This window comes from Phyllopteryx taeniolatus, chromosome 1, assembly GCF_024500385.1.
Source record: "Phyllopteryx taeniolatus isolate TA_2022b chromosome 1, UOR_Ptae_1.2, whole genome shotgun sequence".
Lineage (NCBI taxonomy): Eukaryota > Metazoa > Chordata > Actinopteri > Syngnathiformes > Syngnathidae > Phyllopteryx > Phyllopteryx taeniolatus.
This window is the reverse complement of record NC_084502.1, coordinates 16,084,422-16,109,370: the sequence shown is the minus strand read 5'-3', so window position 1 is coordinate 16,109,370 and position 24,949 is coordinate 16,084,422. Positions and strand designations below refer to the sequence as shown.

Below are 24,949 nucleotides of genomic sequence, written 5' to 3'. Positions count from 1 at the left end.
TAAGTAGGCATATGATATTCATACTAATGTCAATTCTGTATCGGATATTTAATTCTTTATTACTCAACGTAAATATTTGGAACCCTAACCCTACGTTTTGAGTTGTTGGTAAATGGCGCGTTATAACAAGCATCGCTAGTCCAGTGTCAGACTATGGTGACAAATTCACAGCAAATGGACTTAATGCACTGTATTTTATGAACAATTAGACCGCATTATTAGAAAGCTAAGTCACATTCAGAAGCTTCATAGCTACTGTAGTGTCGCTGGTAATGTCGCTTCTGAGAACTGTGACGTTCAGTTTCCATATCGTTTAGTTGCATAATCACTCGTAATGCAGTGTTTCATCGTTGTGAAGCTGTTAGCTGTGAATACCCTAATCTGACATTGTTTAACTTCATGGAAACGCACGAGGCTGACCTAATAACCATTGATGTTATTTATTGGCAGACATTAGGCCATAAAAGTCAGTTTGTCAAAATGTGCTCCTTCTATGAAAATGTGTTCATATAGTAGTTAAAAACGAAATATACTGTAGAAATGTATACCTTACCATTTGGTAGAAAACAGCTGTTATAAACAATTTCAACATACAAATCACCTTTAGAAACTGCATATTCCCTTAAACAGCCAGACAAATTTAATAAAAAAAAAAAAAAAAAGCAATTTATAATAGTGACATTCTTTTGACACAAGATCGCATCTTGTAAATGTAAACAATTGTCGCGTCTGCCTACGACACAGCAAGTAGGTGGCGAGGGGTGATGACATGGCAGTATTGTTGTCCCAATTCCCTGCAAACAGAGAGCTAAAAAGGGAGAGGGGAAAGACAAAGGCGAAGGGCTAAGGTACTATAGCTAATAGCACTCCATTACCAATTATTTTTCAATCCACTCGAGCCGTTGCGTATCTGAACCTCACTCATAACTCAAATTATGCTCACACCAAACAAAAATATCAATCAAGCGACGCCTCGTAAATTGAAAAACTCATAAGTTAAGGTACAAGGCATTATGCTTCGTATCCAAACATGGGAGGGGAGTTCATATATTTGCTCATGCTATATATACCCCTGTCTACCACCATATATGCTGCTATTTGCTATGCCTTCTTTTAGATTTTCTTTAACACTGTGTGGATGTACTCTTGTGTTTCTTTAAGATGTGAAGTCTGATGTGGTATGTTACAGACTCACCTGTGAAATCCAGTAGCAGACAAACTAATCTTCTCCTTAACGGCTGCACTGACCTGCGAAGAGAGTCATTACATATTATTGAAGCTGTTATGTGTGCGACACAGTCTCAGTCACATTTCTCATCTCAGCACACCAAACTCTCCCAAGTTCCTTTGGGGTTCTTCTGTCGGATTGGCTCCAGTCGCTGGTAAAGAGTCTGGCAGGCGTTCTGAAGAAACAAATAACAGAAAATATTTAAGGCTATGTTCACACTTGTAGTTAAACGTTAAAAAGATAAACACAGTCTGCACTGTAAAATGTATTGTTGGGAGAATGAAAAAATATATGTGAAAAAAGTGTCCTTTAAGCAAATATTACATCACAGAATACAAAAGAGGAGCCAACTACAGAGCCATTTCGGATAAAAATGAATGCGTTCATATGAAGGCTGAAGAGGACTGAGGTTGGATGTTTTTCAGTGCGCTTGGAACTTTACCAAGACCACTTCCAGGAAGTCTCAGAAAGGTTGATTTGGTCAACACCAGAGGTTGTTTGTTGTATTCACACCCGACCAACTGAACCATACAAAGGGTGGAAAGGACCTAGAGTTAAATTCGAACCAACCAGTGGTGGAATGGAACAAAAAAAGAAATTGGCTCTGGCATTTTTAGCTTAGACCGGCCCCTCATAATTCCCGTAGCACAACGACGAGTAATTTTTCTATGTATTCCCCGAAGGAATGTATTTTACTATTTTTCCAAACAAATGTAATTATTGCGATGAGGTGTATATATGTTATGAAGCTTGTACAGTATATGTAGACTCTCTTCTCTCTCCTCAACTGTTACCTCAACAGGCTGGTTTTACTAGACACAGAGAGGCAGAGGCTATTAAAATAAGGTTGTAAATTGAAAACCTAATTTAAAAAACTACGTTAAAAATATTTGAACTTCCTGGAAAAACATTGCCACAACCTAAACCATTGAAATCCTAAGATATGGGACTATCCAACTAATACTTGCTGTTCCATCTTATTTTATTGGGTTCTAGCTATTTAGTTTTGTTCTACCTATTTAGTTTTGTTGTATCTTATGGCTAAATTTTTATTATTATTTCTCTTTGTATTACAATCAGAAATAGCTCATAGTCATGAATGACACCAACCAAGATAACCCAAAAAGGGCCAGAGTTGGCTCCAGGCATACTTGTAACCAAATAAATAATAGAAGCCTCATATAAACACACACACCTTTTTGCTTTATGGCTAATTTAAATTTTAGAGTTAAACATGACTTCAGAAGTCTATCAAATAACCTTTGTTGAAAGCAAATACTATAAAAAACACATTTACTCATGATGTATAGTCCAGCCTTGTTAAGTACTGTATATAACAATGTATCATCAAAATCAACATCCCTAGCTTTCAGAACTCTGGTGTCTATTGTTTTTTTTTTTTTTTTGGCAAGCAGAATGGAGGATCTGTATCCCTTTTATGCCAGAACAGTTTTAGTGTGTCACAGTGGAGTTTTTTAGCTGCCGCTGTGGTTTCTTCGTATTAGAATGATTATTTAGTGAGAATCAGAGTCCATCAGGTGAACAGAGCAAGGTTTCTGGAGGGGAGTGAGAAAAGAAGACAAAAAAAGACAAAGTACTAACTGTAAACAAGATGAGAAAAGTAAATCCTTATATATCGAGAACAATGACACATTAGATATGAGTGTTGTTTGGGGCAGTAGTGCTACACCCTGTGATGGAAGGACAGCACAAGGACAGGAGAGGAAGCATGCAGGACAACAGTCGTCTACAACTGAAGTGTGGTGGGAGTGGCTATGTAAATTATAAACGTCGATAGGACCAGAGTGTGGGTGAGGGGAATTTGCATATTCATGAGTTATTTGTCGCAATAAGCGAGTTGCCCAACACCCATCGAAAAACTCCCAGGGGTGTGTGCCTGCGGACACAAGTGAATTGACACCGTTTCGCATGCACAATGACTGACAGAAGTGTCCTCTAATTGCTGTGCCTGGCTGAGGACCCCACCCTATCAATCGAGAGGCAGGATGGGGCCGAGGAGTCCACCTGAGAGCAGCCCAGCGGACGGGACACGTCCCACACCGAGGGACCTAGGGCGGTCCGCCGGTCCCACCAAGGCGCCACGACAACCGGCCACCACTTTTGTTATGTATTATAAATAATAATGTTGAGATATTGGAAGCCCCCTCCTTGAGCCGTCACCTTGTCTTGGTGGAGGGGTTTGTGTGTCCCAGTGATCCTAGGAGCTAAGTTGTCTGGGGCTTTATGCCCCTGGCAGGGTCATCCATGACAAACAGGTCCTAGGTGAGGGACCAGACAAAGCACGGCTCAAAGACCCCTAATGATGACGACAAACAATGGACTTCGTTTTCCCTTGCCCGGACGCGGGTCACCGGGGCCCCCCACTGGAGCCAGGCCTGGTGGTGGGGCTCGAAGGCGAGCGCCTGGTGGCCGGGCCTGCACCCATGGGGCCCGGCCGGGCACAGCCCGAAAGGGTAACGTGGGTCCCCCTTCCCATGGGCTCACCACCTGTGGGAGGGGCCATAGGGGTCGGGTGCAGTGTGACCTTGGCGATCCGATCCCCGGCTACAGAAGCTGGCTCTAGGGACGTGGAATGTCACCTCTCTGGCAGGGAAGGAGCCCGAGCTGGTGTGTGAGGTCGAGAAGTTCTGACTAGATATAGTCGCACTCGCCTCCACACACAGCTTGGGCTCTGGTACCAGTCCTCTCGAGAGGGGTTGGACTCTCCACTCTGGAGTTGCCCACGGTGAGAGGCGCCGAGCAGGTGTGGGTATACTTATTGGCCCCCGGCTCGGCGCCTGTACGTTGGGGTTCACCCCGGTGGACGAGATGGTAGCCTCCCGCCGCCTTCGGGTGGGGGGGACGGGTCCTGACTGTTGTTTGTGCCTATGCACCAAACAGCAGTTAAGAGTACCCACCCTTTTTGGAGTCCTTGGAGGGGGTGCTGGAGAGCGCTCCCGCCGGGGACTCCATTGTTCTGTTGGGGGACTTCAATGCTCACGTGGGCAATGACAGTGAGACCTGGAAGGTCGTGATTGGGAGGAACGCCCCCCCCGATCAGAAACCGAGCGGTCTTCTGTTATTGGACTTCTGTGCTCGTCACGGATTGTCCATAACGAACACCATGTTCAAGCATAAGTGTGTCCACACGTGCACTTGGTACCAGGACACCCTAGGTCACAGTTCGATGATCAACTTTGTGGTCGTGTCATCGGACTTGCGGCCGCATGTCTTGGACACTCGGGTGAAGAGAGGGGCGGAGCTGTCAACTGATCACCACCTGGTGGTGAGTTGGCTCCGATGATGGGGGAAGATGCCGGTCCGACGTGGCAGGCCCAAACGTATTGTGAGGGTCTGCTGGGAACGTCTGGCAGAATCCCCTGTCAAAAGGAGTTTCAACTCCCACCACCTCCGACAGAACTTTGCTCATGTTCCGGGGGAGACGGGGGACATCGAGTCCGAGTGGACCATGTTCCGTGCCTCCATTGCTGAGGCGGCCGACCGGAGCTGTGGCCGTAAGGTGGTCGGTGCCTGTCGTGGCGGCAATCCCCGGACCCGTTGGTGGACACCAACGGTGAGGGATGCCGTCAAGCTGAAGAAGGAGACCTATTGGGCCTTTTTGGCCTGTGGGACTCCTGAGGCAGCTGATGGGTACCGGCTGGCCAAGCGGAATGCAGCTCTGGTGGTCGCTGAAGCAAAAACTCGGGTATGGGAGGAGTTCGGTGAGGCCAAGGAGAAAGACTTCCGGACGGCTTCGAGGAAATTCTGGTCCACCATCCGACGTCTCAGGAGAGGAAAGCAGTTCACCACCAACACTGTGTATAATGGGGATGGGGCGCTGCTGACCTCAACGTTGTGAGTCGGTGGGGAGAATACTTCGAAGACCTCCTCAATTCCACCCACACGCCTTCCCATGAGGAAGCAGAGTGTGGGTTCTCTGAGGCGGGCTCTCCTATCTCTGGGTTTGAGGTTACCGAGGTAGTTAAAAAGCTCCTCGGTGGCAGGGCCCCGGGGGTGGATGAGATTCGCCCGGAGTTCCTAAAGGCTCTGGATGTTGTGGGGCTGTCCTGGTTGACACGCCTCTGCAACATCGCATGGACATCGGGGACAGTGCCTCTGGATTGGCAGACTGGGGTGGTGGTCCCCCTTTTTAAGAAGGGGGATCACACTGCTCAGCCTCCCTGGTAAGATCTATTCAGGGGTGCTGGAGAGGAGGGTCAGTCGGGAAGTCGAATCTCAGATTCAGGAGGAGCAGTGTGGTTTTCGTCCTGGCCGTGGAACAGTGGACCAGCTCTACACCCTCGGCAGGGTCCTCGAGGGTGCATGGGAGTTCGCCCAACCAGTCTACATGTGTTTTGTGGACTTGGAGAAGGCGTTCGACTGTGTCCCTCAGGGAGTCCTGTGGAGGGTCCTTCGGGAGTATGGGGTACCGAACCCCCTGATACGGGCTGTTCGGTCCCTGTACGACCAGAGTCAGAGTTTGGTCCGCATATCCGGCAGTAAGTTGGACTCGTTCCCGGTGAGGGTTGGACTCCGCCAAGGCTGCCCTTTGTCGCCGATTCTGTTCATAACTTTTATGGACAGAATTTCTAGGCGCAGCAGAGGCGAAGTGGGGGTCCGGTTTGGTGGCCTCAGTATTGCGGTACACCGACAGATAAAGGGGAGCAGAAACCTGTTTGATTAAATCACGAATTCTGCACATTGGAAATTGTGAAATTTGGGAGACTTGTGGTACAGTTGTTTCATTGTCAATAGTTACTAGGACATTGTGTTGTTATTGTTGTGTTAATTGGAAGTCAGGGTAACGAGGTTCCTGACCGACCAGGATAATGAGATCCTGGGGAAAAGTATGGTAACGAGGTACCTACTCGTCCCGTCGTAGACTGACTTGAAGTCAGACGCGGTTTCAAATTGTAACGTTTCGGTAGACGTTGGGGATTTTGGGACCCCCAAAAACAGATTTAGAATAAGATGAGTGTGCCACTAAAACCCTGGGCTGTGAATTGGACAGTCGAGTGTCGAGGTAATGAATGCGATATGTATCGGAATGATTACCAGAAGTAATTGGAGGATTTGTGGATTGAAATAGAAGGTCAGTTGTTAGCTGACAGAAAAAGAAACAAGCAGGATTTAGAAGTGTGTGGGCAAAGTGGAAAAAGAAAAAGGAATGTACGTTGTTTCACGTAGCAGATGAGTTTCAGAGTTACAAACTCCACCCGCACTCAGATTGATCTAGCTTTTACTAATAGGCCAGAAAGGATCTTGAAGCCATACAATATGCTCACAGGATGGTCTGATCACAATCTTATAATGGTCACAAGAAAATTAAATAAAAATCGCTTCAAACCCTTGGCCACCACTGAATCTTATAGGATACCAAAACATGAACAACAAAATTTCAAAGATTCTATCCAAGAGGTAAACTGGGATGAATTACTTGCTGGCAAAAATTTAGACGAGGATTGTTCTAAATTTGCCAACAAAATACAAAAAATTATTATACAATTTACACGGATAATTAAACGAAAAGCTAGAAAGAATGCCCTTCCTTGGTTAAACAAATGTATTCTGAAACTGATGAAAGAACGAGATCATTCCTTGAAGTTGTCGGTCAAATCAGGACACAATAGACACCAATTTATTTCACTGAGAAATAGGGTAGTGAAAGAAATAAGAAAATCTAAAGCTGACTTTTTCATTACTGCTTTGAATAGCGCAAAGGGAAATTCTAAAATAACCTGGAATTATATCAAAAAACTATTGGGTGATACACAAAATAACAAAACAAAACTAGTGCAAATTCAATTAAATGGAAACATCCTGACGGAACCTCAAGTGATGGCTGATGCTTCTAACAACTACTTCATTGAATCTGTGTCAGAGATCTCTGCTAAGTTTGCAGTAAAACAAAGGAAGGAATACCCTGCATTGTCTGCAACGCAGTTCTTTACTATTACAAATATTACTGAGACCAAAGTTATCGATTTAATTCATTCACTCAAACCATCTAAGGCAAAGGATGTTTTTGGAATGGACAGGAACATGTTCAAAGATCTAGGTTCAACTCTTACTACTCCTATTGCCTCAATCATTAATCTTTCAATTTCATCTGGTCACTTTCCAGAGGCCTGGAAATCTGCTATTGTTACCCCTGTCTCTAAATCCGGTGACTCAACTTCTCTGAATAACTACCGACCTATAAGCATTCTTCCGGCCATTTCCAAAATTGCAGAAAAATGGGTGTCAGAGCAGGCGGCACGGTGACCGACCTATTAGAGCGTCAGCCTCACAGTTCTGACGACCCGGGTTCACTCCCCGGTCCCGCCTGTGTGGAGTTTGCATGTTCTCCCCGTGCCTGCGTGGGTTTTCTCCGGGCACTCGGGTTTCCTCCCACATCCCAAAAACATGCATTGATTGGAGACTCTAAAAATTGCCCGTAGGTGTGACTGTGAGTGCAAATGGCTGTTTGTTTGTATGTGTCCTGTAATTGGCTGGCAACCAGTTCAGGGTGTACCCCGCCTCCTGCCCGATGACAGCTGGGATAGACTCCAGCACGCCCACGTCCCTAGTGAGGAGAAGCGGCTCAGAAAATGGATGGATGGATGGGTGTCAGAGCAGATTGTCCATTACTTAAACAGCAGCTCCCCCTCTCTCCACGCCATGCAGTTTGGTTTCAGATCCAAGCATTCCACTGAAATGGCTACATGCCTCTTCATTGAGAAAATAAAATCTTCTCTCGACAAGGGTGGAGTTGTAGGGGCGGTGTTCTTGGACCTCAGGAAGGCTTGCGATACAGTATATCACTCTGTTCTTCTTACCAAGCTCTCAAAATTTAACTTCTCTCGCAAAGCTGTGAGCTGGATTGAATCATATCTGCATGATCGAACACAATCTGTATCAGTTAACAACCACAGATCTGAGTCTCTTAGGCTAACCTCTGGAGTCCCTCAGGGATCAATATTAGGTCCCTTTTTATTTAGTCTTTATATCAACGATTTTCCCACTGTTTGTTCTGAAGCGGATTGCGTAATGTATTCAGACGACATGGTTTTCTTTGTTCATGGTCGCTCCAAAGATACTGTTGCTGCTAAACTCACTAATACAATGTCCTGTATTGTCTAAAACTGTAGGCATGTATTTCACTAAAACAAATAGAGTATCACCTGACCCCGACATACTTGTTAATGGCGAAAAAAAGCAAATTGTCAGCCAATACAAATATCTTGGGTTAATAATAGATTCACAGCTTTCCTTTAAAGCCCATATTGACAAATTGTGTAAAAACATCAAATTAAACCTCGCAAATTTCCGTGCAATTCGAAATGAAATGTCAACTGAAGCCGCAAAAATGTACTTGGATTCAATGATTCTTAGTCACTTCAACTATTGCATAACCAGTTGGTCCCAGGCTGGTCAGAATGCAAAAAAACCATTGGATGTTTTGTACAAACAATAATTAAAATGATGGATAAAAAACCAAGGCACTATCATCACTGTGCAATTTAAAAAAAATACAGTCTTTTAAACTGGGACAGTCTTCACATATTTGCAGATTTAAATTTGATTTATAAAGTACTGCATGATTTGGCTCCAGCTCCTCTGGCGAAGTTCATCAGCCGAAGAAACAGCTCTGAGCGTGTCACTCGAGGCTCTGTCAGAGGTGACTGTATCATTCCTCTGCGCAGGAGCACTTTCAGTAAGTCAGCCTGGTCAGTGAGGAGCGAGTGGAACTTAATACCTGAGGAGGTTAAAACTGCTTAAAACATACACGGCCTTCACCAAAAACTGAAAATGTGGCTTGTTAACACCTATGGCTGCCAACACTAAAATACAAGTATGTTATGATGTTTTCATGTTATAATCAAATTATTTGTGGTTTTATTCTCTCTTAATAGTATAGTAAGTCTTTGATTATGTATCCTGTATTATATTGTCTTGTAGATGTATTTTACTGCTTTTTTACATCATGGCCAGGGGACTACAGATGAAAACTAACCTTCTGGCTAATTCTGGCTTTTTTAACCATGTGTACGTCATGTGTTTTATGAAATTGCATTGTCCCCTTTCAAATCAACTGATTAACATTAACATTAACGGAAGGAAAAAAGAGAGGTTATTCTGAAAGGAAAAAAGATGAAGGAAAGGTTGGACGCTGCAGGGTGGATGGAGAAAAGAGATTTGAATTAAAAAATAGAAGACAATGAAAAATTGAGGAGAAACATTCATGAGATTTGTCTGGTGTCCACTGCCATGGCATTTGTTCGGCGGGGGAAAAAAAAGAAAAAAAAAAGAGCGAGAAACTTCCCCACTAAATCCAATTACGGACCTTCCAAAAAGTGGCCCCCCAGTGATTTCCCTTTATCCTTTATCTCCCAATTGGAGAGGGGAAATAACGACCCCACATTCAAAAAGGTGGGTTAATATACCAAAAATTGTCTTTAAAAGATTTTGAGTTTTTACAGAAACGGCTGCCCGGACTGGCTGGTGGCGGTGAAATGTGGATCCAGGCGCTGAAAAAAGTTGACGGACAGCATGAGCCTGACGTGTGCTGACGTAGTGAGATTGATTCGCGCCTGTTGCATTTCGGTTCATTAATCAGATAATATTTTGACACGGTCTGGTCTGAATAATGTCAAACCTGAATTTTTATTTGCCCCTTTTGCTCCTCCAGTGTTCGCGGTCATCCGTGACATGTTCCCGCCCTCCGGGGACGAGGCACCCGGACTTCAAACCTATCATGGATCCCAGTTCTCACAAGTATTTGGACAGGTAAGACAAGGTCACATCCCTCCTGTTTAAGGGAGGCAAATGTTATTTTTAGAATTGCTTTGTTTGACACATTGCCAGCTGAAGTTAGTACTGAACTTATTAAAGACCCAGATCTCATGGAAGGGGGAGATAGCTACTTGAATCGTCACGTGTCTCACCATTTGAAACTTTTTGTCAACAGACAACGCAAATCATCAGACAAGGTAAAGGACATGCAGGAACAACGTTTGAAGTTACAATTGGCCCAGGCCCGTAAAGTGGCCACTGAAAAAAAAAATGGAAGCAGAAAAGCAGATGTGGATGTCGTAGGGGTCAACGAGGGGACGAGGCGGAGGTCGTGACACGGGATACACCAACGGGGGTAGGGGAAGCGCTCGCCGACCTCCACCGGACCAAGCATCCTTCAGCTGAGGTCAATATGGACACTGGTATCGTCAATGTAATGCTCCCCCATTGATGCAACAGAGACCTCCAGTGGGACCCGGAGAGGCCCCACCTCAAAGAGGAGGCTACAGAGCTCCACGCGCCAGAGGTGGACGCGGCCTGGCACCCTGGCAAGAGCATCTGCAGCAGGCTCCACAGCAACAACAGTCATCTAGCCAGTATTACTGCGATGAGGAGTTTTGATTCTGATTCTGATGAGGACTGGTCCGAATACCCAATGAGCCCTGAGCCAGGGGACGGAGGATAGGCAGAGCCTCTTATCCCCGTAAGGGAAGACGACCACCTTAATGAGCTTTTGCAGGAGTGCCCATGAGTCTGCTGATTTCGACACCATTAAAGATTGAAATTGCTGGACAGACACCTTAACATCAGTTTGTCCTGATGAAAGGGGGGGCTCCAGTGAATATGATGGGCAGAGATCTGCTTATCAAAACCAGGGCTACCATCCTTTGCAGCCCAGATGGACTGACGATACGGTTCCCAGATGGGACCGTGATGAACTGAGAGTGGAAAATTGTCCGCCGGATGGAACATGGTGCAACATGAACTTCAGGAAGCGACCGCTGACATATATTGGGCCCGATTTAAACCAGAAACAAAGGCTGGAGGCGGCGTCTACTCAGCCTTCCTGCGGTGGAAGCCCTGAATCGACTCTCTTGCCTCCTACAGCCCTCCAATCGATCCCCTCCATCTCACACTACTATGATAAAAATTACGATTTTGTTTACAGAGAAGCCTTTGAGTCAATACAGGATGAAAACTGGATGCTCAATAGTACAGGTATTTACATCGGGAAGCAAGGTGTGGCAGCTGCCTCCACCTTGACGCCACAACAGAGGGAGTGGTTTATGATGAGTTTGACATCTTTTCCACACATTTCAGTTGCACTTGCACTAGGTCATGAAGCCTGAGAACTGGGACCCATGGTAAGGAAATGTCATTTGGCAAATGATTGGCAACAAGGTCAAATACCCAATGTGTTGTACTCTCCTAGTACTGAATGTTTTTGTATTCAGGGTGCCACGGTGGACGGGGAATATTGGAACATGTGACTTTGGCGCAATTCCATGGCAGAGAGCTCTCGGACCATGAGGACGCCGCACAGCTGTTGAATTCGCTGCCGGACTTACTGTGGTCCGAGGGGCCAAGAGATGGGGGTCTATGTGCATCCGTGACTTTGGTAACATTTGAGGTAGACCCGACTGCTTTTGTTAATGTGCCATAGTATTCCTGTAAACAAGAGGCCGCTGAAGACATTGCGGAGACCCAAATTCTGAATTCCAAACGCTTTGGTCCACAAATGATTTTATGAAACCTTCCGCTCAAGCTGCAGAACTGCTGGTCATGTGCAGGGCACTGGAGTTATCTGAAGGTCAGAGTGTTACTATTTATTAATGGTGGGGCTGATGCTGCGGCTAAATAAAAAAAAGTAGCAGGCTATCAAATGGATGAGGAAGAAAATTATGATTAAACAGGATCAGTTAATTGACTTTCTCCCTGCAGTAACAGTTGATGTAGTCCGTGGCGCCAAAGGAAGACAAACGTTAGTGGCAAAAGAAAGATGCTGAGTATAACGACAAGGAGAAGCTGTGGTTTGGCCCTAGGAGAGGCCCTAGGAGACTGGTCTTAACTACAGGAAAGTCCAGGTGGTTAGTGATTGAGGAAGCACACGCCCCAAGACATGAGAGTTATGTGTCAATGCTGTAGAAGTTGCGCTTTTGGTGCCACACTCATCTTCTGCGTAACGTAAAAGATTTCTGTGTTTTTTGTGATATATGTCAAGATTTCAGTATTGGCCCTACAACCAAGAGGGAACTGCAACACATTGAGATGGGCCGATGCCCGAATGATGTGGTTGCAATGGACTGAACCGACAATGATGGTCCCAGTCCAAGGCATAAGGTACTTATTACTGATTGTTGACACATTTTCTGGATGGCCCAAAGCCTATCCTTGTGCGAATGCGGTCTGTCATCAAAGCAATCGTTAACCTGTGAGCTGCTGACCCAGAGCTCTGTAAAATGTATAGACTCCTCTGTCAGGAATAAATTGGTTGACTTTTAACACGTTGTTATAATTGTAGTTCTTTCACGAAAAACGAAAACGCACGGAACCTCGAGAGTAATAGGTGATTATAAAATTCCGTTTCCTACACAAACAAAAGGAGAAATAAAACATGACTTGGGCAAAATGGTTATAGGGTCGGACAAAGAATTATCTACACAGAAAATACGCGATAAAGCATCTGGCTTACCATTTTTAGAACCAGGTCGGTAGGATAACGTGAAATTAAATCTTGTGAAGAATAGAGCCCATCTAGCCTGCCTAGCATTTCATCTTTTAGCGGACTTGAGATACTCAAGGTTCTTGTGATCCGTCCATACTAAAAACGGGGTCTGAGCCCCTTCTAGCCAGTGCCTCCACTCCGTCAAACCCACCTTGACAGCCAGCAGTTCACGGTCACCTATGTCGTAATTTCTCTCGGTTGGAGTCAGTTTTTTCGAGAGATAAGCACAAGGATGTAACTTACCATCCTTGCGACATTCCTGGGAGAGCACTGCTCCTATTCTGGCATTAGACGCATCAACTTCAACAACAAACTGCTGTTTGGGATCTGGCAAAGTGAGGATGGGAGCGGAGGTAAAGCTCGATTTTAGTTTCTGAAAAGTTGACTGACAAAGTGGGTTCCACACAAACGGTCTGTGTGGCGAGGTAAGATCATGCAAAGGCAAGGCTATTGAACTTTCTAATGAACTTTCTGTAGAAATTTGCAAACCCTAAGAACCTTTATACATCCTTGCGTAATGTGGGAGTGGGCAAATTAGTCACGGCATCAACTTTGCAAGGGTCCATTTTGATTTCCCCTGGAGCCAGCATGAAACCCAGAAAAGAAGCGGACGCCTTATGAAACTCACATTTATCAGCCTTGACATATAGTTCATTCTGCAATAACCACTGCAACACAGAGCGGACATGAATGATGTGAGTCTCCTCATCCGAGGAGAATATCAAAATATCGTCCAAATATACAAAAACGTACACATTCAACATGTCACGCAAGACATCATTGACAAAGTTCTGGAAAACAGCTGGAGCGTTAGTTAGTCCAAAAGACATTACCAAATACTCATAATGTCCCGTTGATGTGTTGAATGATGTTTTCCATTTATCCCCCTCCCTTATCTTGACTAGATGATATGCATTTCTCAAGTCTAGTTTGGTGAAAACCTTGGCTCCCTCCAGGAACTCAAAGGCAGTGGAGATGAGAGGAAGAGGGTATTTGTTTTTCACAGTTATTTCATTGAGACCCCGGTAATCGATACAGGGTCGCAGGGTCTTGCCCTTCTTGTCCACAAAGAAAAATTCTGCTCCCGCAGGGGATGAAGATGAGCGAATGATCCCGGCTGCCAGTGATTTTCCACATAATCCTTCATGGCATTGTGTTCCGGCCCTGAAAGAGAGAACAACCTCCCCCGTGGAGGTGTGGTTGCAGGCAGCAAGTCAACTACACAGTGATAAGGTCTGTGGGGTGGAAGGGATTTGGCTTTGGACTTGGAAAAACTTCTTTAATGTCATGGTAACAGGTGGGCACTTGAGACAAGTAAGGATCAGAGTCAATAAATACAGATGTATGAATCTCTTGATCTGGAGAGCGTAGTGTTACTTTAGAAATAACCTGGTTAGGGTCTTCCTAATGACATTTAGACTCACCACTCCCGTGTCCTTGTTACCGGCACCAGCAACTTTGACGTGACAGTTGCTCACGGAATGACCCAACTGCCCGCAGTAGAAGCACCGCCCTGCCCTCAACCGACGACGTTCCTCAGGGGAGAGAAGGAGCCTGCTCAGTTGCATGGGTTCATCCGTGGTGACGCTAGCCAGTGGTTTGAGACTGACAACAGGGGATCCGCCTTGGTTTGGCTGGTCACCAAGGCTCATCCTCCAAGTGCGCGCTGACGCATCCTTCCGCCGATCTCCGTCCAGCTCGCGATCCAAAAGCCTTTTGTCGATCTTTATGGTGAGAGTGATGCGAGTGTCCAAGTCAGTCGGCAGGTCTAGTGGAACCAAATGATCCTTAACGGCGGGGGATAGTCCTCAAAAAAATGCATCGAGTAGTGCCCTGTTATTCCACTGACTCTCAGCTGCTAGATGGCAAAACTCAATCGCATAATCTGACACCCTGTGCTTGCCTTGTTGTAAGGTGACAAGGGAGCGAGCTGCCTCACGATATGGTGTGAAATACTGAAAAACTTGCTCTATAGACTTTACAAAAGAAGCCCAAGAATGACACGCGGCAGAATTGCGGCTCCATTCAGCAGTAGCCCATGCCTCCGCACAACCAGTCATGTGGGAAATGACAAACGCAATCTTTGCCCACTCGGTGGGGAAGGCAGCTGCCTGCAGCTCAAAGTGGAGTTCGCACTGAGTGATGAACGGCTTTCCCAGAATCTCCAGAGAACCTCTCCGGTCAAGAAAGCTGTGGGCAGACAGCAGCGGATGTGGCAGGTGGCTGCATGGTGACTGCTTCACATAGAAACGGTGGTACAGTGGCGACATCGGGTGCTGTGCCAACTGGTTCCTTCTTCTGAACCATATTCATTAGAACTTCAAACTGTGAGGCCACCTGTCTCATCATAGTGTCCTGATGCTCTGACAGTCCCTTTAGATGAAGGTGGAGGGCAGCAAGCTGCTCATCCTGCTTCGAGATGCCTTAAACCCCGCGCTTAAAGGGCTTTGCGCACCGGGTCTGAGTCTGCTGGGTCCTTGTTATGGCCAATTTGTTCTGTCATGAACGGAACAAAGGACAGGACCCAAAATGCATGACTCCAATTCAAATGGACAGTTTCAAAAAGAGAAGTTTAATAAACGGGCAGAGTTCGGTACACAGCCAGGCAATCCAAAAAGGCAACAGTATCCAAAAAACGTGAGGCAAAAAGGCAAGGTCAATAAACAGAACAGGATCTAGTATTACTATGAGTCGGTGACGTGGAAACAAGGAATGCTGGAACGTGACAACAAGGTACAACGAACTGGCGACCAGAAAGAATGAGACAAGAGGTTAAATGCATGGGGTAATTAGGGTAAACGACGCACAGGTGGAGAAGATGCTCTCAGGAGTAGGTTTGCACAAGACAGTTAGACGACAACAACCAGAACACACACCCATGACAGTCTGTTTTTATACCCACAAACATTTAATAAATCAGGCCCTTACTGTGCCAGTGCATCAAAATTACCAATGTAAAAAAGTAGGAAAAGAGCACAGACCTTCACTGCCATACCATTGGCATCCGTGCCAAAGGAGGCAGCAGAAATAAATGTGTTAGGAACTGTGCTGGTGTTGGTTTCACTGATGTAGACTTTTGACAGTGGGATGTGAAGCTCGCGACTCGCCACCTGCCCGCAAACAAGTGTAGAGAGATCATTCTGAAATTTCTGATGTTGAGCATCAACTCCATACCTGCTGAATTTTGGTATGAAGTCCTTGACCCATCTCTGTCCCGGCATGAGTTACCAGAACAGAGCCGTCATTATAGATGTTCACCAGAGCAGCCGCCTAAATACACAAAACATATTCCACATTGTTTTGGAAGCCGACACACAAACAGAACCAACTTACTTGATTCAGGATGCCCTCTGAGAAGCCAATGCCATATTTGATCGGGATGATGGAGAGCCCTCTCTTCTTCCACCGGTTCTGCTGGTTATACATGGCCACAGCAATGCGCCGACCACAAAAGTCCGACTTGAGCTTACATTCGTCCCAGCAGCGTAACAAGTTCTCCGGGCTGAACTCCACCTTGTAGTGGGTGAGTGACGGCCCTTTGTACATGTTTCTCTCTCGAACCTGATAAACCATTTGTTAATTAGACCTTTTAGTCAAATACATTAGTACCTTAATGTACGAGTTTAATTTGTTTCGTAACCACGCTAAAAGCTCAAATCAATCATCTGTTAAATCAACTTTTCCCATTGAATTGAAATGGAAATGCGATTCATCCATTCCGCGATCCCATTAATAAAAACAAAAAAAAAATTGGTAACATGTTGTTTTTATTGTACTGTACAAAAACACGCAGTAACTAAACTATGCAATTTCTGGAGAAATTGTGTGTGAATGCTGAATGAAATATGGGAAAATGTGGAATGATGGTGAATAAAATGGAATGATACGGAATCACATGGAATAAACTGAACAAGTTTAAATTTGAACATTTGAATCGGTCAAGAAATGTGGAAACTCGAGGTAAATACAACCCCAATTCCAATGAAGTTGGGACGTTGTGTTAAACATAAATAGAAACAGAATACAATGATTTGCAAATCACGTTCAACCTATATTTAATTGAATACACTACACAGACAAGGTATTTAATGTTCAAACTGATAAACTATTGTTTTTAGCAAATAATCCTTAACTTAGAATTTTATGGCTGCAACACGTTCCAAAAAAGTTGGGACAGGGTCATGTTTACCACTATGTTACATCATACTTTTTTTAACAACATTCAATAAACGTTTGGGAAATGAAGACACTAATTGTTGAAGCTTTGTAGGTGGAATTATTTACCATTCTTGCTTGATGTCCGGGGTCTCCGTTCAAAATGCGCCACACATTTTCATTGGGAGACAGGTCTGGACTGCAGGCAGGCCACTCGAGTACCCACACTCTTTTACTACGAAGCCACGCTGTTGTAACACGTGCAGAATGTGGTTTGCCATTGTCTTGGTGAAATAAGCAGGGGCGTCCATGAAAAAGACGATGGCAGCATATGTTTCCCCAAAACCTGTATGTACCTTTCAGCATTAATGGTGCCTTCACAGATGTGTAAGTTACCCATGCCATTGGCACTAACACAGCCCCGTACCATCACAGATGCTGGCTTTTGAATTTTGCGTCCGTAACAGTCCGGATGGTTATTTTCCTCTGGCCCAGAGGACACGACGTCCTCAATTTCCAAAAACAATTTGAAATGTGGACTCGTCGGACCAGAGAACACTTTTCCACTTTGCATCAGTCCATCTAAGATGAGCTCGGGCCTTGGTTTTCTGTAGTGTTCCTGATCCCATGTGATGATATCCTTTCCACATTGATGTCTGTTTTTGATGCAGTGCCGCCTGAGGGATCGAAGGTCACGGGCATGCAATGTTGGTGTTCAGCCTTGCCGCTTGCATGCAGTGATTTCTCCAGATTCTCTGAACCTTTTGATGATATTATGGACCGTAGATGATGAAATCCCTAAATTCCTTGCAATTGTACGTTGAGGAACATTGTCCTTAAACTGTTCGACTATTTTCTCACGCACTTGTTCACAAAGAGGTGAAGCTCGCTCCATCTTTGCTTCTGAATGACTAAGCAATTCAGGGAAGCTCCTTTTATACCCAATCATGGCACCCACCTGTTCCCAATTATAGCCTGTTCACACGTGGGATGTTCCAAATAGATGTTTGATGAGCATTCCTCAACTTTCTCAGTCTTTTTTGCCACGTGTCACAGCTTTTTCAGAACGTGTTGCAGCCAAAAAATTCCAAGTTAATGATCAGTTGCTAAAAACAATAAAGTTTATCAGTTTGAACATTACATATCTTATCTTTGTAGTGTATTCAATTAAATATAGGTTGAACATGATTTGCAAATCAATGTATTCTGTTTTTCTTTATGTTTAACACAACGTCCCAACTTCATTGGAATTGGGGTTGTCCAAAAAAATCTTAATTTTGACATTTTATCTTGAAATGTTTAGGAAAAAAAATTGGAATTGGAATGAGCTGAACAGTTTACTTCTGGTTTACTTTCTGTTCATTTAGGAGCACATCCTGTTGATTTTAGGGCACTTCCGGATCACTTCATGTTCATTTGAGGTACTTCCTATTCAATTTCGGGCACTTCTGGGCCACTTATTGTCCATTTTGGGAATTTTGGTAATGGGAATACTTCCCGGGATGACTTAAATTAGCTGTACATGTTGAATTTGGAATGGTTCGAATTGGTTGAGAAATGTAGAAACTGGAGGTAAATATGTAAAAATTTTGAATTTGAGGCTTTTTGAAAATTTGGGGAATTTCTGGGAATGGGAATAGTTCACGGGAGGTGCTGAACATGTTGAGGTTGGAACGGTTTGAATCATTTGAGAAATGTTGTTGAAGAAGGATGAAAAAATGTAGAATACGTCTTAATGTGGGAAAATGTAGGTATTTTAACGTGGGAAAATTTGGAATTTGGGTGCATAATGTGGACATTGGTTAATGTGGGAATTTTGGCAATTTGAAAAATATTTTGTAGTTGAAGGTCAATAAATGTTGAAAGAGGGGGCATGTAATGTCATAAAGAGGAAAAATCTGGAATTTTGGTGAAAAATGTGGACTTATCAGTGGAACGGTGGATGACTGGTTAGCACATCTGCCTCACAGTTCTGAGGACCCGGTTCAAATCCGGCCTTACCTGTGTGGAGTTTGCATGTTCTCCCTATGCCTGGGTAGGTTTTCTCCAGGTACTCCGGTTTCCTCCCACATCCCAAAAAACATGCATGGTAGGTTAATTGAAGCCTCTAAATTGCCCGTAGGTGTGAATGTGAGTGTGAATGATTGTTTGTTTATATGTGCCCTGCGTTTGGCTGGCGACCAGTTCAGGATGCACTCCGCCTTTCGCCCAGAGTTAGCTGGGATAGGCTACAGCACGGCCGCGACACTAGTGAAGATAAGCAGTATGTAAAATGGATGAATAAAATGTGAAAATATGTTAAATGATTTTGGAATAGCGAGCAAACTTTTTTTTGCGTGCAACACAAAGCAAAAAAATCTACCAAGTGACGACTCATAACTCGAAAAACGTGAAAGCTGGGGCACTCGTAAATCAAGGTACCATTGTGTAAATGAAATTGTATTTCATTTGACCTGATCTGCAGGACACTGTAGCACTAGCCCCACATCGATGATCAAGTTCTCTATAACGCAGGCACCCTGAGGCACCCCAAAGCCTCTGAAGGAGGTGTTGGAAGGCAGGTTGGTTCTGCAGGCAGCAGCTCTGCCACGCAGATTTGGAATGTTGTAGGCGTTATCCAGATGAAGCAGGATCTTCTCCGCTACCTGCAAGATCAGCAGCATCTGGGTCTGGCTTGTTTGAAATTGCAATCAAAGACACATTTTCACCAAGCGGTACAGATCAGTCCATCACCATTTGGAAGCGTAAACGTTTTCTAAATAGCTCCTTTATCATCCTCATTATCATCAGCATTAGCGTCATCATGACATCATTGCAGTGCAACAAGGTGTCGCCCTGAATGAATAGGAATTTTCACAGCCAAGCTTGTTTCCTATTTCCGATTGTTTCATCTTCTTGACTTTTCTGCGTATCACAAGCCCAGCTTTATTTAGAGGCACCTTTTGTGTTTTTCCCATTGTATTCCTGTTTTTGCACAAATGTGATTGCTGTCTGTCAGCCAATCAATGGAATGCATTGTGTCATGCTTGAGCTTTTTGGTTCAATACCTCAGTACCGTAGATATTAATTATTTTTGGTACGGTACTTTCTGAAACTGTAGATCTGAAAATAGAAAGGCAACAAATGGCAAAACCCAGTGAACTGAACCGAATTTAACTACTTGTTGGAAATTGGGTTACCGTAAAGGAGTGAACTAATACTACGTACAAAGATGGATTCATCAACTGCGTTGCCAGCATTGGTCCAAATTTGAATATCTGCAGCCAGGATCTTTCCATCTTTCTGGAAGCCAACCTGAAACAAACACCCTTGCTAACAAACAGCAAAACTTCAAGAGTCTGCAGCTTTGGACAAACGTGTCCAATACCTTGTATTTTCCCAGCACAGGATGTCGTCCGCCAGTGATCAGCATGTCTTCACCTCGCTCCAGAACGCAACGAACTGCACAATTAGTCCTGAAGGAAACAACTTATTGGTGAAGTTCTTGACTTGGACATCAATTTAGTTTTTTGTGTTTCTAATGAATGACGACCTACTTCCATGCAGCCACAGAGGTAATGGAAGCAAGCTTGCTGGTTTTAACAACTTTCCCTCCAAATGCTCCGCCCAGTCTCTTGACATGACAGCTGACTCGGTTAGCTGGGATAGCCAACGTCTCAGCGACAGCAATCTAAAAGCAGGATTTATGACAGCCCACCTGATGTCATGAGGAATGAATGCACGGCGAAGCGATTCAAAGTACCTGAACTGATGTAGGCCACTGAGACGACACATGAATTTTAAACTCCCCTTGCTCGCCCACTGGTAAGACCAGCATGCTTTGGGTCTCCATATAGAAATGCTCCTGGCCTCCGATACGGATCACCCCTGAACAAAATATCAAAAGGTTCACAATTATAAGTCATTTACTGGACAAAGTTTGAACGCTTTTTACCTTCATGAACCAAATCAACACTTTTAAAGGCCTCTTCTACGTTTCCTCTCTCGATCTTCCTCCTTGGCTCGAAGTAGGATGACCTCTTGATGGCGTCCTGTTACAGAGAGGGGCAGACCACTTGTCTCAGACGCACCATCGAATAGAAGGTTTTTTTCTTTTTGAAAGACGTAACTGTGAACAAACCTCAATAGTAAAAATGGGTTCGGGCAAGTCTTCATAGCTGATGTTAACCGCTGACGCGCCTCTTTTGGCATGGGCTCTGGTGTCCGCCACTACAGCACACACTATCTGACCGATGCATGACACCTGGATACACACATAGAAGCAGCATTAAGAGGAGTAGCCATCATTTTAGAAGTTGGGGCGGGAGAGACACATTTTTCAACATTAAACCAACTTTTGTGAAAACAACTATGATCTTCTCACATTCAATTGCTCCTATTCCGAGTGGCGAAAGAACAATCTCTTTGCGCACAAGCTGGAGAGGAAGCAAAAGAGTTTTTCACCATTTTTACTATTATTTTAAAAAGTCCAAATCCTCCGATTTAAGCCTGTTAAACGTTAATATATTCAAAATTAGTGAGTCCTTGATGAAAGCAAACCAATTAGCTATGTGTTTTAAGTAAAACGACTTTCATGGACAACTGCTGACATAGGAAAATTGATTAAAATGTCTTCCTATTTTCCGACATACGTATTTGGAATCAAACGCTAACCCAGTCATTCTCAAACAGTATACAGATTTCAGAAAGTGGGGATGCCGTGTCCCTATTGTCCACTTTCGACTGCTCTCACTGAACACTAAATCTATTTTCACAAATTGAATAACATTAATAAATTATTTACCTGCGTCTCAGCGAGTACTTCTTCTTCATACCCAGAAATTACGTGGGTTTTCTTCCCAGGGATATCTTTGGCTGTGATGATGTCAACGACACCAGGAAGTAGCAGGGCATTGCTCACGTCCACATTTCTTTTAAAATAAAAGTAAAACATGAATCAGGAGGAACATTGGATAATGTCCAAAATTGTTTTCCTTACATGATCTTAGCATGTGCCCGTGAACTGGTGACCAGAGCCAGGAAAAGCTCGCCATCGATCCTAGGGAGATCATCGCAGTAAACTGCCTCGCCTGTGGCCTGGCTTATGGCGGAGCTATGCATGATGGGACGGCCCACTGGGTCCTGGTCGCTCTGTCCCTCAGATACATGCTGAAGAAGATGCAGCATTGTTCTATATGACCATGGGAAATGGAAGGTGGAATGACCTGACCCGGATCTAGGTCAGGCTGGTATATCAAATTCTTATGATATAGCTAATGAAATGACTAATGAAGTGACTTTCACATTTTCCCTGTCAAGAGTCACCACAGCAAGTCACTCGCATGATTTCTTTAGCACAGTTTTCACAACAAATGCCTTTTCTGACCAGAAATAGAAACCCTGCCATCTACATGAAAGGTAGCAGCTTGTAGCACTACACTATCATTGCATACATACTAACTGGGTGCTTCAGTTCATTCAACTGAAATCATTCACCTGCCAGCCGTTGCCAGTCAATTGGTGTGCCTCAAGGCTTCATCTTAGGAGCCCTCCTCTTTATCACATATCTTATGCCTATCATAAACATCTTTCCGAAATACAATATCCACTTTTATTGCTACAAAGTTGAAAACCAGCTCTAATTCTCCAGTAATACCAAGATATGACTTTTGGGTCATATCGCCAGCCACACCTGGAACTCCTGCTGGCTCAGCTGGATTTCTCTGGGCAGCGGCTCTATCTTCTCCACAACAGTGTCTTCAATCGCATTCTGCAAAATACAATTCTTAAGTTAAAAAAAATAATCCACAATATAAACAAGATGGACATTGAGTCAAGGGGTTACCATCTTTCTGAGGTACTGCAGGACCTCTAGGTTGAATTTAAAGAGGAAGCTGAAAGTCAGAGTGCGACGGAATTCCGCTTTTCCTCCCGCAATCACAGGTGAGAGGTGAAATTCTTTCATGAGGATGTCATAAGCCCGTCTGAGGGTTTCATCATTCCAAGGTCTGCATAAGATTCATACTTAATTTGACACCATGAAGTAAAAGGATTTAAGGGTGAAACTTCTTCAAGTACCAAGTCTACTGCAATTGCCTTGGAATCACCATTTGTGGATGGACCAAAAATCATTAATAATAATAATTATTATTATTATAGAAACAGAGAAAAAAACAATGATGAAGAACAAATAAGATACAGATTAAGAGTTATTTAATCTTGTGGTCCAGAATCAAACATTGCTGACCGTGCAATGATAGCTGCGCAGGTTTTGGTGGCTCTGGTTGTGGTTGGTCCAATACCTCCGTAGTATATAGTGACATCCTCCACTACTTTGAATCCTTCAGAGAATAACACTCGCATCCCAGTCGTTAATGTGGGGAAGGCACTCTCCTTCCTTGGAGCCTGGCGAAATGCTCGAACAATCTCTCCCTACAGTATAAACATGGCATGGCACAATATATTTATGTTGATTTTAATCTGTTTAATGTGTCTACTTTTGAGCTATTCTCAAAAGCAACATTTTCACCTTTCTCGAAAAAGGGATCAGCACAGAGACAACAATCTCCTCTGCCTTCAACACCGTTTTTCCAAAGCTCAAAAAGAATTCCTGATTGAGAGGAACCTCTCGCTGTCCTCCTGGTGAAGGACAATAGGAAACATATCAGACAGCACAGATCGCCTGAAGTGTCCACAGTTCCAGCTTGCCAGAATCTCACCGCTGCAGATGGTGCTCACGCTACAGTTCCCAGCAGCCAGTACTGGGTTTATGTCAGAGTTTGGATACGCACTCATGATGTTTCCTCCAAGAGTCTAAAGAAGCCAAATGTTTGTCATATGGTTCTTATTGTTGTGCAGTGATATTCACAGGGAGTTTAATGTATACAAAGCCATTTCGGAAAGCTATTCTTACGGCAACATTACGGATCTGCTGGCTTCCGACATTCCCCAGCTGCTTCATCAGTGCTCTGAACAGCTCTGTCTTTGCCTCTGGAAACTGGCGGCACAGCTTCTTCAAAATAGACCAGACCTCAGAGAGTGTGAAGCCCGCTCCCACCCAAACACCTACAGGGAGCCAAGAACTAGTGATGTGAAAAATCATTTAATGTCAAAGCAAAGTCTGACGGATATCACCCACCGTGTGTCGTCTCAGTCACCTCAAACAGCTCCTTGACTCTGATGGAAGATATCACCAATGGGTGCACAATGCCCTTAAATGTAACCTCTGGGCCTTTGAAACAAAGTACAGTACAAAGGTCAGTATGTAACACACGTTTCTTCTTATTAGAATGAATCCTCCATATTATATTAATTTTGACCGATAGTTGTGTTTCCCATGATCAGTGGAGCCTCTGGGTTACTGGTCTTGAGCTGGACCAGCTCCTCAAGCAGGACAGGGGACATCCATGTCACCCTCTCCCCATAAAAGATGAGTGTCTGCAGGCTGGATCTCTCCGTCATCAGCTGGAGGCAAGAATATAGCAGGTCAGATGAGTAGCCCAGCACTCTATACATCTACATGTACATTTATCAATTTTCTGTACCGCTCCTTAGGGTTATGGCAAGCTTAAGCCTATCTCCCAAAGCTGACTTTGGGACACCCTGGACTGGTTATCAGCCAATCGCACTCTAACACCTACACTCAAACTTATACAGTTGAGAGTCTTCAATTAGCCTAAGAAGCATTTTTATTTTTAATTTGGGAGGTAGGCAGAGTACAGTGCCTGGAGACCACCTATTCAAAATATGGGAGAAAACATGCAAACTTCACACAGGAGAGGCTGAGCAGAGATTCCAACCCGTGACCTTACCACGTGAAGCAGACATGCTAACTACTGGTCCTCTGTGCTTCCGGTACTGTGTACAAGTTAAATGGAACTCTTTGTGTATGCAGATGCTTACAATTAGTTCCGGAGGGAAGATCAAGTCCTGAGTTTGGTCCAACGGAAGGAACTCTGACGTGTCAAACAACAAAGGAGTTTCCTGTAAAACATGATATGGTCAAGTAAATAATTCATCACGCTAGATTCAAAAGATGTCATGGAAAAGTGTTTTTAGTATGAAATTGAAGAAAATAAATAGCAGCA

At 44.2% G+C, this 24,949-nt stretch overlaps 1 protein-coding gene and 1 long non-coding RNA gene across 7 annotated transcripts in view; one reads left to right on the top strand and one right to left on the bottom strand.

Moving 5' to 3' along the window:
• aox6 (aldehyde oxidase 6) overlaps positions 1-24,949 on the bottom strand; it is a 34,828-nt gene that overhangs the window by 4,293 nt on the left and 5,586 nt on the right. Inside the window, exons 8-31 of one of the 6 annotated variants that reach the window (XM_061775515.1) lie at positions 24,765-24,845; positions 24,182-24,326; positions 24,001-24,093; positions 23,776-23,927; positions 23,582-23,675; positions 23,392-23,501; positions 23,110-23,294; positions 22,708-22,870; positions 22,555-22,632; positions 21,862-22,031; positions 21,667-21,793; positions 21,004-21,126; positions 20,818-20,914; positions 20,626-20,750; positions 20,420-20,553; positions 20,251-20,338; positions 20,091-20,177; positions 19,337-19,528; positions 16,242-16,289; positions 16,062-16,139; positions 15,903-15,998; positions 15,710-15,838; positions 1,329-1,403; positions 1,196-1,248 (exon numbers count right to left, since the gene is read on the bottom strand). In XM_061775515.1, the coding sequence (XP_061631499.1) occupies positions 1,196-1,248; positions 1,329-1,403; positions 15,710-15,838; positions 15,903-15,998; positions 16,062-16,139; positions 16,242-16,289; positions 19,337-19,528; positions 20,091-20,177; positions 20,251-20,338; positions 20,420-20,553; positions 20,626-20,750; positions 20,818-20,914; positions 21,004-21,126; positions 21,667-21,793; positions 21,862-22,031; positions 22,555-22,632; positions 22,708-22,870; positions 23,110-23,294; positions 23,392-23,501; positions 23,582-23,675; positions 23,776-23,927; positions 24,001-24,093; positions 24,182-24,326; positions 24,765-24,845 (2,723 nt within the window). The other 5 variants (XM_061775507.1, XM_061775534.1, XM_061775525.1 and 2 more) reach the window with 5 other exon arrangements.
• LOC133479079 (uncharacterized) lies at positions 9,859-10,578 on the top strand. Its single transcript, XR_009788831.1, has 3 exons — positions 9,859-9,997; positions 10,179-10,200; positions 10,307-10,578. It is a non-coding gene; the product is annotated as an uncharacterized LOC133479079 (long non-coding RNA).